Genomic DNA, 13,822 nt, shown 5'->3' on the forward strand with positions numbered 1-13,822 from the left:
TGTTGAGGCTTATTTTTATTTTTGGTTTCATTCTGTAGTTCCAGTAACTGCCCACTTTCATTCAGTTGGGTGTATTTTTGTATGTTTCTGTCTGTGTTGGGCTGCCACTGCCACCAGACGCTGCACACTGAGGCAACAATCTCCCTGCAGAGGAGGCTGTGCCCTTTGATATTTGACGTGTTTGGTCTTGTCTGTAATAATCCCACAGCACCTAATGAATGTCTTCCTGTGTCAGCTTGTTAATAAAGCCTAAGACAGATGATAATGATGGGATGAAGGCAGATTTTCTTCTGCTGTAGGTGAACCTTTGAACACTGTTGCTCTTGTTTATTTTGATGTTAAGCCTGCAGACTGGTGGTTTTATTAATTAATTTATTTTATGCATTTATTCTGTTGTTATGTCCCCACTGTGCAGTCTTGGCTTTTTTTGACCAAAAGGTTGGTCTAATTTTTGACTGTGTTCTCTGGCGCTTCCTGTAAAACTAATCATTATTCTGCATGTGTGTGATGCCTCATATGAGTTTTGCAACTGTTAGGCAGTCCCTAACTACAGAATGGAAATAGAAATACATGTTTAGGAGACCCCTTAATTCCAGAGACTGCAATGCTGCAACATAAATTGATTTTTGTGGGTTCCTGGTTTCAAGAGCTTGTTGTGAGAAAACCTGACTGGCCTACACAGAATGATAACCTCAATCCCACCAGACACCTGCAGGCTGATGTGAAACACAGACTGTGAGTTTTATCACCTGCAGACAGGTTATAAAATGTGGTGAAAAAAAGACTAGACTGTTGCAGCAGCAGGTTAATGCTCATGGTTCTGGAATGACGTTAACAATTACATACGGTGTAATATTTGGGTGTCTGGCCATATAGTCCATTATACTGCATTTCTATAATTAGTATTTGTGCAGACATATAGTTCAAGTGTGGACATGTGCACTTATGCAAACTGACCTCCTTCTTCAGAAACAAGCTTTAAAGGCAGCTATGCTTGGCAGTTGACTCTACAAAGAAACTCTCCACCTGTGGAAACAGTGATGTTGTATTTAGTGCTGAGTTAGAACCTGCAGAGCCAAGAAAATCCTTAAACAAGTCTTTTTGTTTCCAGTCTGTGTGTGAAGCTGATTATATCATTTTCAACCACATATGTAAAGCACCTGAGGTTATGTTGTCATATGAAATATGCTCTAACACTAATATTTAATTTGATTTGATACTCTGCTGTTCTGTCTGCGTGAGAGGTGAATATCTGCTGTCAGCACTTGCTGTTTTCTCGCTCGGTGTCTCTCAGCTGTAACACCTGATTGTGTTTCATGTGGCCTGAATTCTTCTCTGGGCTCACTTTCCTTCCCTGCTGTCAGTCTGGGTGATATGTTTGCAACAGGTATGTAAGATTTGTTTCATATTAAAAACTGCCAGGCTTTGAAAACCACAAATCTCTAATGGACAGTATGTCTTACAAATTATGAGTTGTGTGTGTAAACTGGTAGAAAATATTTTTCTTTGTAATAATTCTTAAAATACATGTCACAATCTGAGAAATGGTATATTGAAGACTGTGCATTAGAACTGCAATGACTTTAAAATCAATCTACAATAATGTTTTAGTCAGAAATGTTCCTTTCAAATGGGAGGATTTGATGACTTGAAAGTGAACCAAAATGTTCGTTTGGTTTTAACAAAAACAAAACAAGATGTCTAAAGATGTCCACTTGGATGTCTTTCACTTTCACATTTTGTGGTATTTAAAATCAAAATGTTAATGTGAGAATTAAGAAAACTGTAAAGAGAGATCAGCCTACAATTAAAATAATTGTCATTGGCTACAGTAGTGGATGGAAACTTACAATAATTAGCATTTTGTTAAGTGCGTTTTATAGAACTTTTATATTTCTAGAATATATATGCACAGTTGGAAAAGATATTGTTACTAAACATTTAAGTAAAATATTCACCAACAATATATTTTATTGTTTTCTTTTAAATTATCTGATCTTGCAAGAAAATATCTGCTCAAAGCAACTACTACGTCTTGTGCACTGACCAGAATTGTTGCACCACATGTTTAAGATCTGGGAACAATTGTGGTCAGTGCACAAGACATGACGTATTAATTAACATTTAGCTGAAACCAGCATCTTTCCCTAACCATTACCAACATGCATTTGTTTCCTGAACCTAAAGTTTTCAGTCCATGGTGTCGACCAGCACTTTGTACTACCCTAATTGACATCTGACCACCTCCCTGTGACTTCATAGCGGTGCATAAATGTCTGTCTTGTTGAGCTAGTGGCTTTTAGTGTTGCATTTGTGGATGTTTTAACTGTTAATTTATGTCCCTGTTCTGAGGAGGACTGTGTGTAAAGAACGATCAATTTTCTCAGTTCTTTATGAAGCAGGTCAGCAAACGGTTATACTGTATGCAGAGATCTAATTAGCTGTTGAGCAAACAATGATGATGACAAGTTTAACAGCAGTCAACTGCTGCCAAGTGTTGGAGCGGTCAAACTGTCAGTCAGCCCTAAAGGAAGTGAATTGATGTCTGCAGACTGGTTGATAGTGTTCACTGTGAGCAGGCGGTGTTAACTGAGTGGAAACACTAACGCAACAAATAAACAACAACAAAGTGTTGTCATAGTATTTTATTGCAGAAACTTGCAGAAGCTAAGGAAGGATTCATAGTTAATTCTTTTAGTTATTGCACATGTACACAATATGTTTTTTTAAGCTAGTAAGTAAGCAACTACTTGGTCTGTAAATCCTCGACAAATGATCTGATACAGACCTGTCGTTGAACAGAAAAGTTTCAACAACAGGCAGCTAAATGTAAAGAGACACAAACAGACAGAATTTCAAAAAGGACAAGCAAGGGTCAAAACCAAAGCTGGTAAACTACGGCTTGAAAAGTACAATAGACAGTTCAACAAAGGAACAATGGCCAAGGGCAGGTACTGGAGGAGGTATTTTGTATTTACCATTCTGCTGCTTTGTAACTGTATCAGTACTCCTTAGCTGCAGTTACTCAGTACTTTTTAAATTAAGATTTTAAACTAAGATAGATTTACCGACCTACTGGATCTACTGAAATTTGGCATTTAAGCATTTCTGTAATATTACTTTCACAATAATGGGAAGGATGTGAGGTCACAGTGACCTTCATCGGTTCATCCATGTTTCCTAGTGGACGCTTTTACCAAATTGAAAGAAATTCTCTTAAGAATTAACATCTAAGAAGTTCAACCAAGTCTAAGTTAACATAAGTGGCAATTTTGAAGACATTTCCTTAAGGGGTTCTGAGAAACGTTCCTGAGAGTGGGACAGACGTGAAGTACTTAGAGAATCTGAATATTTCTCCCACCACTGCTTTCTCTGTTCAAGTAGTTAGAGAAATTTGTGAACTGGGTTGTTAAATTTGTTGAGTATTGTGACATGTGATGGAGGCAAATCTAAGAACAAAGATTAAACCATAAATTTGTGGAGGTTAGGTAATAAACAGCTTGTGCCGAGGACAGAAATATCTCACCTTAAAGACCCTAAACAGGAAAGAAACAGTAAAGTCAAGCAAAACAAATTATGAAATGCTGTGGAAAAATCATTAAGAACCACAGAATAATTTCCCAGACAGTGTAATATTTCAAACAGAGAGAGGCTGGTTTGTTTCTTTCCGGGGCAACGGTTGTTAGGTTGTCTGACAGCAGAGCCACTCTCCCAGCGATCCCCAGTTGGCATGAGAAAGCATTTCTAAATGCCAGGACTGTGGAGGAGCACCTGAATGGCTGAAATAATGGCAGGGAATAAATCCAGAGACTGTTGGAGGCAGCTCACAGACAGCCGGGCCTCGCAGCTCTCAGGAGCAGCTTCACTGGGGGTGAATGGGTAGCTTCTTTTTGTCTTTGTTACTGGGAAACTCTTACTGGGATTTTTCCCAGTGCAGAAGAGACGGTGCATGTGTGGGTCTGTAAACGGAAATGTAAAATGTTTAAACCAAATTTAGTAACGTTTTATTGTACCGGCCTATTTCCCAATAACCTCCTGAGATGTTTCCTGGAAGCAACCTTATAATTTGGCACTAATTACAGTTATTTCTAAAAGCTAAGTTAGCATAACCTAGAGATTGTAATTCAGATGATAGCAGCAGAGCTACACATACAAAATGCATCTACAAACAAACATTCAATGCAACATATAAGAGACGATTCCCACTTATAAACAAATGAGTAATAATCTACCTCAGATTGTGGATTTGACATTTGGTTGTGTGAACCCTTGTGTTATCTTTTTTCTGTATGGACTGAACAGAGCCCCATATTTATTTCTTATATTTGACTTGACTCTGTTTTCTGGTCACGATGATGTTTATGCAGTTTGACTCTGCAGGGAAACGTGTTCTACCAGCTGAATGCATCAGATAATGGCAGATACTACCTGAGCAATCATAGTGAACCAACCACTAACAGTAACCCGGTCTGTACATGCAGGTAATTTCCTCCTTAAGTTAAACAGGGAAGTCCCTTTAAGGCTTATTGACTCATCTTCAGCTTTCATTTTCTGTTCAACTCTTATAGAGAGTCACCACCACACTGTTGCACTGTTACTGTTGTTTCGAAGGTTTGACAGACGTGGACAGACCTACCGACGGTTAGGTTAATTTTTTCCAGTGTTGTTCCTCGAGTTGTTGACACAGCTGGTAAAGTAAACATGTATGAGCAGAGGGTCTACAAGGGTTCGGCCAATCTGTGACAAGGGGAGTAAGAGCACAGATGGGTTATTGCGCCAGGACTCCTTGGATTCTAAGGTTTCTGGTCTGGTTCTGAACAAAGCTGGAATGTTGTGCTGGAGCCGGTGGACCTGTGGACTGCTGGCCAGGACAGGTGTTCACTGGGATGGCGAGGATTATTACCACCGGAGTGCAGGAGGCAGACAGGTTGGTGAGACTGAATGTAAAGACACTAAGCTGGTTAAGGTTTAGCGTCACTCTAAGGACATGTTGGGTAGAACTGAAGTCTGGTTTCATACTTATTTACCTATAGTAAACATATAAAGATGACAGCTGTATCATATTTAATCTAATCTTTATATTTTCCAAGAGCTTCTTGTTCTAAATAATGAAGTCCTGGTTCAGACGTATAGATTTATAAGCTGAAATTGTTGATATGTTTATAGTAGGAATAACTCTACTACTATAACTTGACTTCTGACATGACAAGATCCTCTAGAGAAGAAATGTGCCGCTTTGTTGGACTTTCTGGAGCGACAGTATCGCTGAGGTTCCATGAGGTTGTACAGCAGGTTTTTCAGAGTGGAGCATCCTCTCTCAAAAAAATCTTTGGTTGAGTATAGATGTCGGCTACAGACTGAACTTTAACCAACCAGTGATTAATGTTTGTGACACATGAATTGACTGCTGCCAGCGTCATTAGAACCATTAAGTACAGAACAGCACATAGAGTTCATAGAAATGACTGGGCTGTTTGGCCATGAGTGTCAGAGTTCAGTGTGTTTTGTCAACCTCAGTCTCTAAACTCACACAGCTGCACTGCAGAAGGAGAGCAATGATGCAACACCAGCAGGAGACAAAACATCAGTCAACAGTTCAGTAAAGGATCGAATTTTGATACCAATCTTAAAATATACCAGATTGGCCCAGATACAGATTCTCTGGATCAGCTCTAACTAAACCATGCCTCAGTTGATCCTCAGTCCATTTGTTTAGTTTTGTTAACACTCAATTAATCAGGATCATCTACTGTAGTTGAAAACAACATCCTTGCTATAAATCCTAGTTGCGTGTTAGACCATGTGTTTAAAGAATTTGGTCTAAGTTAAAACGCACCAAATACACTGACCATAAAAAAAAACAAGTCACACACTCTGTTATTTTGTTGGACCGCCTTTAGCTTTGATTTCAGCACTCATTCGCTGTGTCATCGTTTCAATAAGCTTCTGCAATGTCTCAACATTGTTTCCTGTCCATTAATTTTTCACCAAGATCTTGTATTGATGGTGCGAGAGTCGGACCGCTGCACAAAGTCTTCTCCAGCACATCCCAAACATCCTCTGGACTCTTTGGCGGCCAATTCATGTGTGACAATGATGTGTCATGCTCCCTGAACCGCTCTTTCACAATTTAAGCCGATGAATCCTGACATTGTCATCTTGGAATATGCCCGAGACTTCAGGGAAGAAAAAAAAACATCTTCTCCACAGGATGTGTCCTCTGACATGGTTGTTTAAGAAATGAGAAGCTTCTCACTGCATCAATTCGGGTTAAATAACTTGTTGCCAGCTAAAAAATAATCAGCCAGTCATCATGCAGTAATTATCCAGTGGGAGGCTGTTGATGGGCAGTGTAGTTTAAATGCTGTTATTTTTAATGGTTAGCGTGTAGAGACCTGAAGGACCTGCATTTGCTGAATACCTCATACACTATGTTGAAATGTCTTGCCTTGCATGACTTGAATAAATTAAATAATTAGAAATTTTCGTTAGCAACAGCTGCAATATTTAGTCGGGGATTTTTGCATTAAACATTGAAGAGATTTAGAGAAAACACAATGTTCAGAAAACCAACCTTGAGTACAAAGTCTGGGTATAAGCACAAATTCCTACATGACATGCCGCATATCTGGAAGTGGAAGTAGGCCTGCTGCATGTAGAATGAAGGAGTAGATGCTTCCTAGACTTCCTAATCTGTGGTCCAAGAAGCAGCCAGATGAATTTGTCTATGAGGATTGCATGAAATGTGTTGTTTGTAGCTCCGTCGTCCCACTCAGTCGGACAGATTATGCTGCCCCCCCATCACCTGTCAATCATCTTGACGAGCTGTCATCTGCCGTTAGGCTGAGGTAACCAAAAGGATCTGTGCAGCTTTCCCAGGTGTTGAAGAAACAGACAGAAATGATTAATGTACAGTATTTGTAACTAATATAACTCCTCGTGACGCAAACTGTGTGTTGCCTTTTGCAGATGTCAATAACTCAAACACCACCCTGGACTGGATTTTACAACTATGTCTTCTAATGGCTTTAATCTCATTTTGTTTGGCAGTTTTTTCCTGTTGCATAATGTCGAGCTCTGTCCACGTCTGGCCCACTCTTTGCCTTTTATTTGTTGCAGATTTATGTTTGTGGAACTCTGGGGAACATTGTGCTCCTGGCAGCAGCCCAGTACAACCACAGGCCTCCACTGCTGGCCAGTGAGCCTCCACTGGGGGTGTAGTGCCTTGTTAAATGGCATTGTGACAGGACTTATCCATAAAACTAAGAACTTTCTGCATATTTTGTGTTATTAAGACAATATCTTCCTTAGGTCACTCCTCTGATTTAGGTTTCCACCTCATCATGATTTGCTGCTTTTGGTCGACGTCGTTGCATCTTGTCAGACTCTTTCTGGGTGCAGTTGGCTTGTTGTAATTATGCTGTGTCATATCTATTTGTGCGTTCATCAAGATTAAAGTGTGCGTTTCTTTGAGCGAGTGAGGAAGAAAATAAGGCGGGTTGTTAACGTCACTCTCCTGAGGGAAAAGTAAAACGTTGGAGCGTCAGCCAGAGGCACAGCAGCAGCACCACAACATCTTCTGGTATTGATTTCCAGCAGATGGAAGAAGAGCTTTAAAAGTTGGCCGAGCTCTCAGAGGTTTCTGGGATTCTGCCCAAATGGGTTTTTGTAGAAGACTGATTCCTGCACCAGATTTTTTAAGTCTTATCCTGGGTTTTGAGCATAGTATGGGAAACAGCATCGACACCTGGTTATTCATACTCCTGCATGCAGCATCATTATAGTATCTGTGTTTTCTCACCATCTCAGCCTCTGTTGGTCTGTACAAACAAGGAATGTTCAAAAACTACAACAAGGTGTTTAGATGCCACAGTTGGTTAGTTGGAGTACTCCAGGTGGCAAATAACAAATATCCAGGGTAGTCCAAAGCATTAAAGCATAACAGGATACTACTGTGCATGTAAACAAATGTAATTGGACTTTCTTGAGTGCATCTTGAATGAAGCTAGCTAAAAGTTAACGGGGAAAGGCTGAAAATGTTCTTTGTTTTTCTGGATCTCACATGCACTGATCTGCTGTTTGAAATATCAGCTCCACAAATGTGTATTAATTTGCCAATTTAAATAGTCCCTCTACAGACTTTTCCAGACTTTTTGGCATTTGAAAAATAGAAAATCTTCTTTAAATGCAAAATAAAAGCCAAACTTTTTGCTGACGTCTTGCTGAAAACATAATGGTATATGAAAATAAAAGAAACAAGAAATAAAATTAAAAAAAATAATAAATAATTTAATATAGAATTGCAACCATGTGGGGTTAGTTACAAAAGCCTGGTAGTCCAGGAGCTTTATTTTGATATAATGGGACATTTCACTGAAACCAGATGAACTTACCACATATGATTTTATTTTCCATGAAGTTTTTAGATATTTATTTTATTTGGTCTGTAAGCACCGAGTCCTTTTGCCCCAAAGATCTGCTGTTACAATAATTGTAATATGTTTTTCACTGGGCAGTGATCTGTTCCTCCACATGTAGATGTATTTTCAGCAAGCATAAATGGAGCAGTTTTTAACATGCACAAAATATCAGCTGTTTGTAGCTTCAGTGAAAGAAGTGCAAAGTATCAGTCCTCAAAAAAACTAAAAACATGTATTGGCTCTTTTAAATTATTTAAGTAAACATTCAGATTATGAAACGTCATAAAAAGTTTAAGGTGACGTATTAAAATTTTTTGTTTTGTTTGACCAGCAGAAAATTCACAAAAATATTCAGCTTTCAATGAAGCAAGAAAACACAAGGAATCTGAATTTACAAAGTACCTTTATGACTCAGATAATATTTAGCCTCTGAAATGTAGCAGACTAAAAATAAAAAGGTAGGAGATTGTATAAAGACTGATCTAGGCAGATGAAAACAGGAGGATGCTAAATCAATTATATAATAAATAATAAATAATTTGCACACAATGTACTAGCTGTTTGTAATTTCAGTCGGGGATTTTCGAAGAATGTCAACAAAAACGTTCCCCCTTCTCCTTTTCTCTCTCACTCACACACTCACACACACACACACAGTTGGTGTTTCCTCCCCCAGCAGCTACAGATGTGGGGGTTCTGAAGCGCAGCGGCGATCGGTGAGGTCAGACATGTTTGTGGTTGGATTCGGCCACAGCTGGTGCAGCAGATGTTTTCCTTAAATTTACTAAATCACTTTCACACCTGTTCTTCCTGTCGGTGCAGAAAGACAGTCCTTTAAAAAATGAGCTGCATGTTTTTGAAAATAAATATGATTAATTAAAGCTTGTGATTAATTATGTGTAAAATACAGACTGCTAGTCTGCTGTGTTTGTTTGCTTAGTTGACGTATCTGCTGTCGATTTGTAACAGGCTGGATTAATTGGATGTGGTAATCAATTAAAAAGCAGACATGCGCCTTATTAGGATGATAGATGTGTCGGCGTGGTATGAGGCATTTGTTCCAGACATTAGGATCCAGCAGGAGGCAGTGTTAGATGTCAAATCCACAGAAGCTCCTGCTGTGTTAAGTCTCCTGAAACGCTGGGCTGTGGAATCCACCAAAAACGCACAAGCTTCAGACTAACTGGGGACATCGGGGTGTTTTAGGTGCTGTGTGCAACAAAATTACTGTAAAGTTTTACTGTAATTTAAGGCTTAAATTCTTTGTGTATAATAATACATACAATAGTTTTAGATGTTTGAGAGAGAGTCAAGTAATATAAAGATGTCAAAAGATGTTTCTTTGGGCTCTGATTGGTACTTTTACACCATTTATTAGATATTAAATATGAGATAAATTAATAACTAAATCAATATTTTCTAGCCTTTACTCATATAATTTACTTTAATAAAATTCTAGGAGTAATTCCACAATATCAGTCTGTGATTAAAGTTTTTACTTAAGAAAACTAAACTATAACTAAATATTATTACTTAATCGAAAACGAAAAGTTGCTCATAATGCAAAATGTTTTTCTAGAGCATGATGACAAGCAGTAAGAAACTGGACTAAATATACTTACATTTTCCACCGCAGTTTGCAAACTCTCCATCAGTGTGTGTGTGTTTTTCTCCCCATACCAGCTCGCTGCCATAGTGAGCAGAAACAACACTCTGCCATCATTTCCCAAAAGACATGACACAAGAGTGGAGGAGTACCACGCTGCCTTCAGCGACACCTCGTAGATATGCACTCTATAGCTGTGCTGTGTTGACTGATGTTTTACACGTGCCTGACTGAACAGTTAGACGTCATTATAATGCAGAATTATAGTAATAGGCTGCATATCATACATCATAATATTTAACAAATGTAACAAAATAAAACAGGAAGACAAATATATTATAATATAAATAAATAACTATATGTGTAACTGTAGATATTCTGCACATGAATTAAATTTTAAAAATACTTTTTTTTAAATGAATGTTTCACTTTAAACTCTGTGATGACTTTTATTGTCTGTCTTTTTACAAATCAAACACTCACATAAGCGTGAGATTAGTCCATAATGGAAATGATTATTAACAGCAGGACTAAATAGCATCATCTGAGTAGATTTTTCACTTGTGGTAAATTAACGTTTTGAGGTTCTTTTAATTTTTTGCTTTGTTATACTTCTACTTCAGGACAATTCCAAAGCAAATATTGTATTTTTAAATCTAAATTAATGTTATAACCCTAACCCTAACCCTTATTTAATTAATTACATGATGTGTGATCATAATTATAGAAAAGGGACATCTTGGACAGAATATATAAAAAATAACTAAAACAAAAGAATTCCAGTTATATACACATAAAAACACAGAAACACAGCCCTCAACATTTACTTTGTCATTGCTGCTGAAAGGTCCATTTCTGAGTAACAGAAATCAAATTGATGCTGGTTTGATTATGAGTAAATTGTCAGAAATTAGCTGTTTGAAGTGGTTTTCTCAATGAATGAACCTCAATCGGACCTGGTTAGATTGTTAGATGTTGGATTTCTGCAGAAACTTATTTAAATTTAAAAGACAAGTGGGGCAAATCTAGACGAGACTCGTACATTTACGTTATCAACAGCTTCTAGATCTTTAAACGTTTCTGAATCTGCGAGCGTGCTATTTTACTATTTTTGAGAAATAGATTTGTGGTGGTGCCCACTGTACTTCAGTGGAGTAATGTTGGGTGGTGGTGATGTAGTGTTACTTCTACAGTATGCATATAAAACATCTGAGTACTGCATTCTGCATTGTCTCAATCCATCTGGGCTTCTGATATTTCCCACCGCCGTGAAGGCAGCGCGGGCTGTGGGCGGGGCTGAGAAAAGCCCCGGTCTGAGTCACGGTTCTTCTAAACGCTCCAGACAGCAGCAGTGATCCGACACCACCGCTTTGACCTCAGCCAGCACCGGGCACAGCGCTCGAAAACACGGATTAAACCAGTAACGATGTCGCCACCGTCGCTTTGACTGAGCACTCGGCTCCGCGGGCATCCATGGTCTATTTCCCGGGGATGCAAACCGAGGCGCACGGCGTCAAGTCGGGACAGCTGGTCGAGATGTTTGACTCGTCGTGGAGGGTGCGGAACATTTGGGACGGGGTGAAGCTGGAGGTGGTCCAGGATCCTAGCCCGGTGGTCCTGCACAGCTTCACACACCTGGACCCAGATCTGCCGCTGATGGAGGTGAGGTGGAGGTGGAGGAGGTGGAGGCGGCTGAGATCCATGAGCTGATGCGGTTTGTTTTGTTGTCATTAGGAGGAGGTTCAGGCGGGTCCAGGGCTGGTTTTGAGGGTCCAGCCTGGAGGTTATTAGCTGGGTCGTGAGCTCAAAAGGAATTGTTTTAGCGAATAAGGATGCAGTGATGGTTTGAAAATAATTCAAGGTTATCATAAAACAAAACAGCTTCTTCTGATATAAACTCATAGATATGATTTCACTGGTGTCTCTGCTTCAGCTCTAGATCTTTTTTGGCCACATCCACCCACTTTAAACCACTTTGTCTTCTATACCTGACATAAAGAGATCTCTTACTCCTGTTAAAATGATGTAGATGTTGTTTAATTATCACAGCTAAATGACACCGTGGGCTGGGAAGAACAGGAGAGTTCCCTGTGTCACCAGCTTGAAAAGAATCCGTAACAGAGACTGACAAACACAGACCTATACATTTACAGTGAAACATATTGTGAGTGTTGTGGCACTCCTCAGACGTTGGCACACGAGCACGGTACAGAATGACTTGGCCTTTTCACAGGTTTCTCCCCCTGTGGTTATCTCTTCCACCGCAGCACGAACACCCATTCAATTCAGTACTGAACCGTCGCCAGCTGAAACCCTCCTGTGCAGGTGACAGAAGGTCTCACCTGATCTTACCTAATGCTGTGAAATATTAAATATTAAAAATATATATAAAAAATAAAAGGCTTTGAGAATCTATTTAAAACATCTATTCAGTTAATGTTAATAAAGAAGTTATGAATATAACCATCATTAATGGGAGGAAATGGTGCCCAGCTGCAGTGAGGTGCATCATGTTGGGATGCAGCTGACATTTATTTTACTTTTATTGAAAGTTAATTTAATTTAATCCACATATAAAAAAAAATCTCAGTTCTTTGATAGTTACTCAAGTTTTTATTTGATTATCGAAATAGTTGCTGTTTAATTGACAGTCGTACTGGATCTATGCATCTATTTAAACAACATTATGTATGACATTGTACAGATTTACAGCATTAATAAGAGGAATACGTCATGACAGTGTGTTTTAGAGGCAGCTGATATCAGCCTAACAATGGTTTGGTTGTTAAGTGTTTTATTCTTAATACTCATGACCAAAGCTTCCATATTTCACATCCTTAACTTCACTTCCTCTGTTCACTTCTGCATCACTTTCCTTTTCAGTGCACGACTCAAACATATAGTTTCACTGCCTTCTGTAAAGAAAATGGCTGTTTTATGGATTAGGCAGCACTGTGCTCTCATACGAGCAGAGAAGGAGGATGAGTAATCATATTTATCCTTCTTACGTGAGGCCTGATCGTACAAGGACGATGGTATAACTCGTACCACATGGAGACAACCTGGTCTCCTCTGTTGAACGGGATAATAGATTCTCTTTCTCTGACTTTCTGGTCCCTGTGTCTTCCATCAGAACTTTATTAAAACTCCTACGCTTGCCTTAGCTTGTCCTGGGCTCAGAGAGGGGAGCGCCGGTCTCTCGTCTTCAGCTAATGTGCTCTGCTTTGTCTCTGCACTCTAATCTAATCCTCTCCTCTAACACAGTTACCTAATGCTTAATCTCCCTCCTGCAGAGGCCGTGGGGTTTCCTCCACAATTACTGCCTTTCTTTTCCTCCTGCTGCGGAGGCCGAGGTGAACGTGATTTGACGCGGTGGCTCTTTTACAATATGAGAGGTCACTGGGGCTGAGGGAGGGGGTGGGTTAGATTCAGTTATTTGTTGGTCCCCTTGCACTAACATTAGCCACCATATCATGTAGCTGAGAGGATCAATTGGCTTTGAAATGGAGGTTTGCCATCAGATCGAGTTACCACTGTTCTGCGTCAGGCTTCTGAGACAAAGATGTTGCTGCGCTGCCCCAGTTAAAGCTTTTCATATTTGCTGCTTTTATTGTTCGTCATGACAAAACGTCTGACGTGCGTGTTGGATCAGCTAAATGCTTCAAAAATCTGCCTCTGGCTGCTGAATAAGTAAAAGATGCATCACATTGGCTGCAAGTTTATTTATTCTCTTGGTTATAGTCTGTAGAAGGTTTGTTGCTCAAGCTGATAGCTTCAGTCTTCTTCTGTTAATTTA

General features: G+C 39.4%; 1 protein-coding gene across 7 annotated transcripts in view; it reads left to right on the forward strand.

Moving 5' to 3' along the window:
- Positions 1–13,822, forward strand: part of LOC113150262 (ral guanine nucleotide dissociation stimulator) — a 42,573-nt gene that overhangs the window by 8,821 nt on the left and 19,930 nt on the right. For 3 of the 7 annotated variants that reach the window (XM_026342691.1, XM_026342693.1, XM_026342694.1), the window contains exon 1: positions 4,578–4,927. The exons of 2 other annotated variants lie outside the window; for them this stretch is intronic. In XM_026342691.1, coding sequence (XP_026198476.1) covers positions 4,706–4,927 — 222 coding nt within the window. In that variant the 5' untranslated portion in view covers positions 4,578–4,705. Of the gene's footprint in view, positions 1–4,577; positions 4,928–11,377; positions 11,689–13,822 lie in introns of those variants that run through there. 2 more of the 7 variants (XM_026342692.1, XM_026342695.1) reach the window with 1 other exon arrangement.

The sequence above is a fragment of the Anabas testudineus genome, chromosome 9, assembly GCF_900324465.2.
Source record: "Anabas testudineus chromosome 9, fAnaTes1.2, whole genome shotgun sequence".
Lineage (NCBI taxonomy): Eukaryota > Metazoa > Chordata > Actinopteri > Anabantiformes > Anabantidae > Anabas > Anabas testudineus.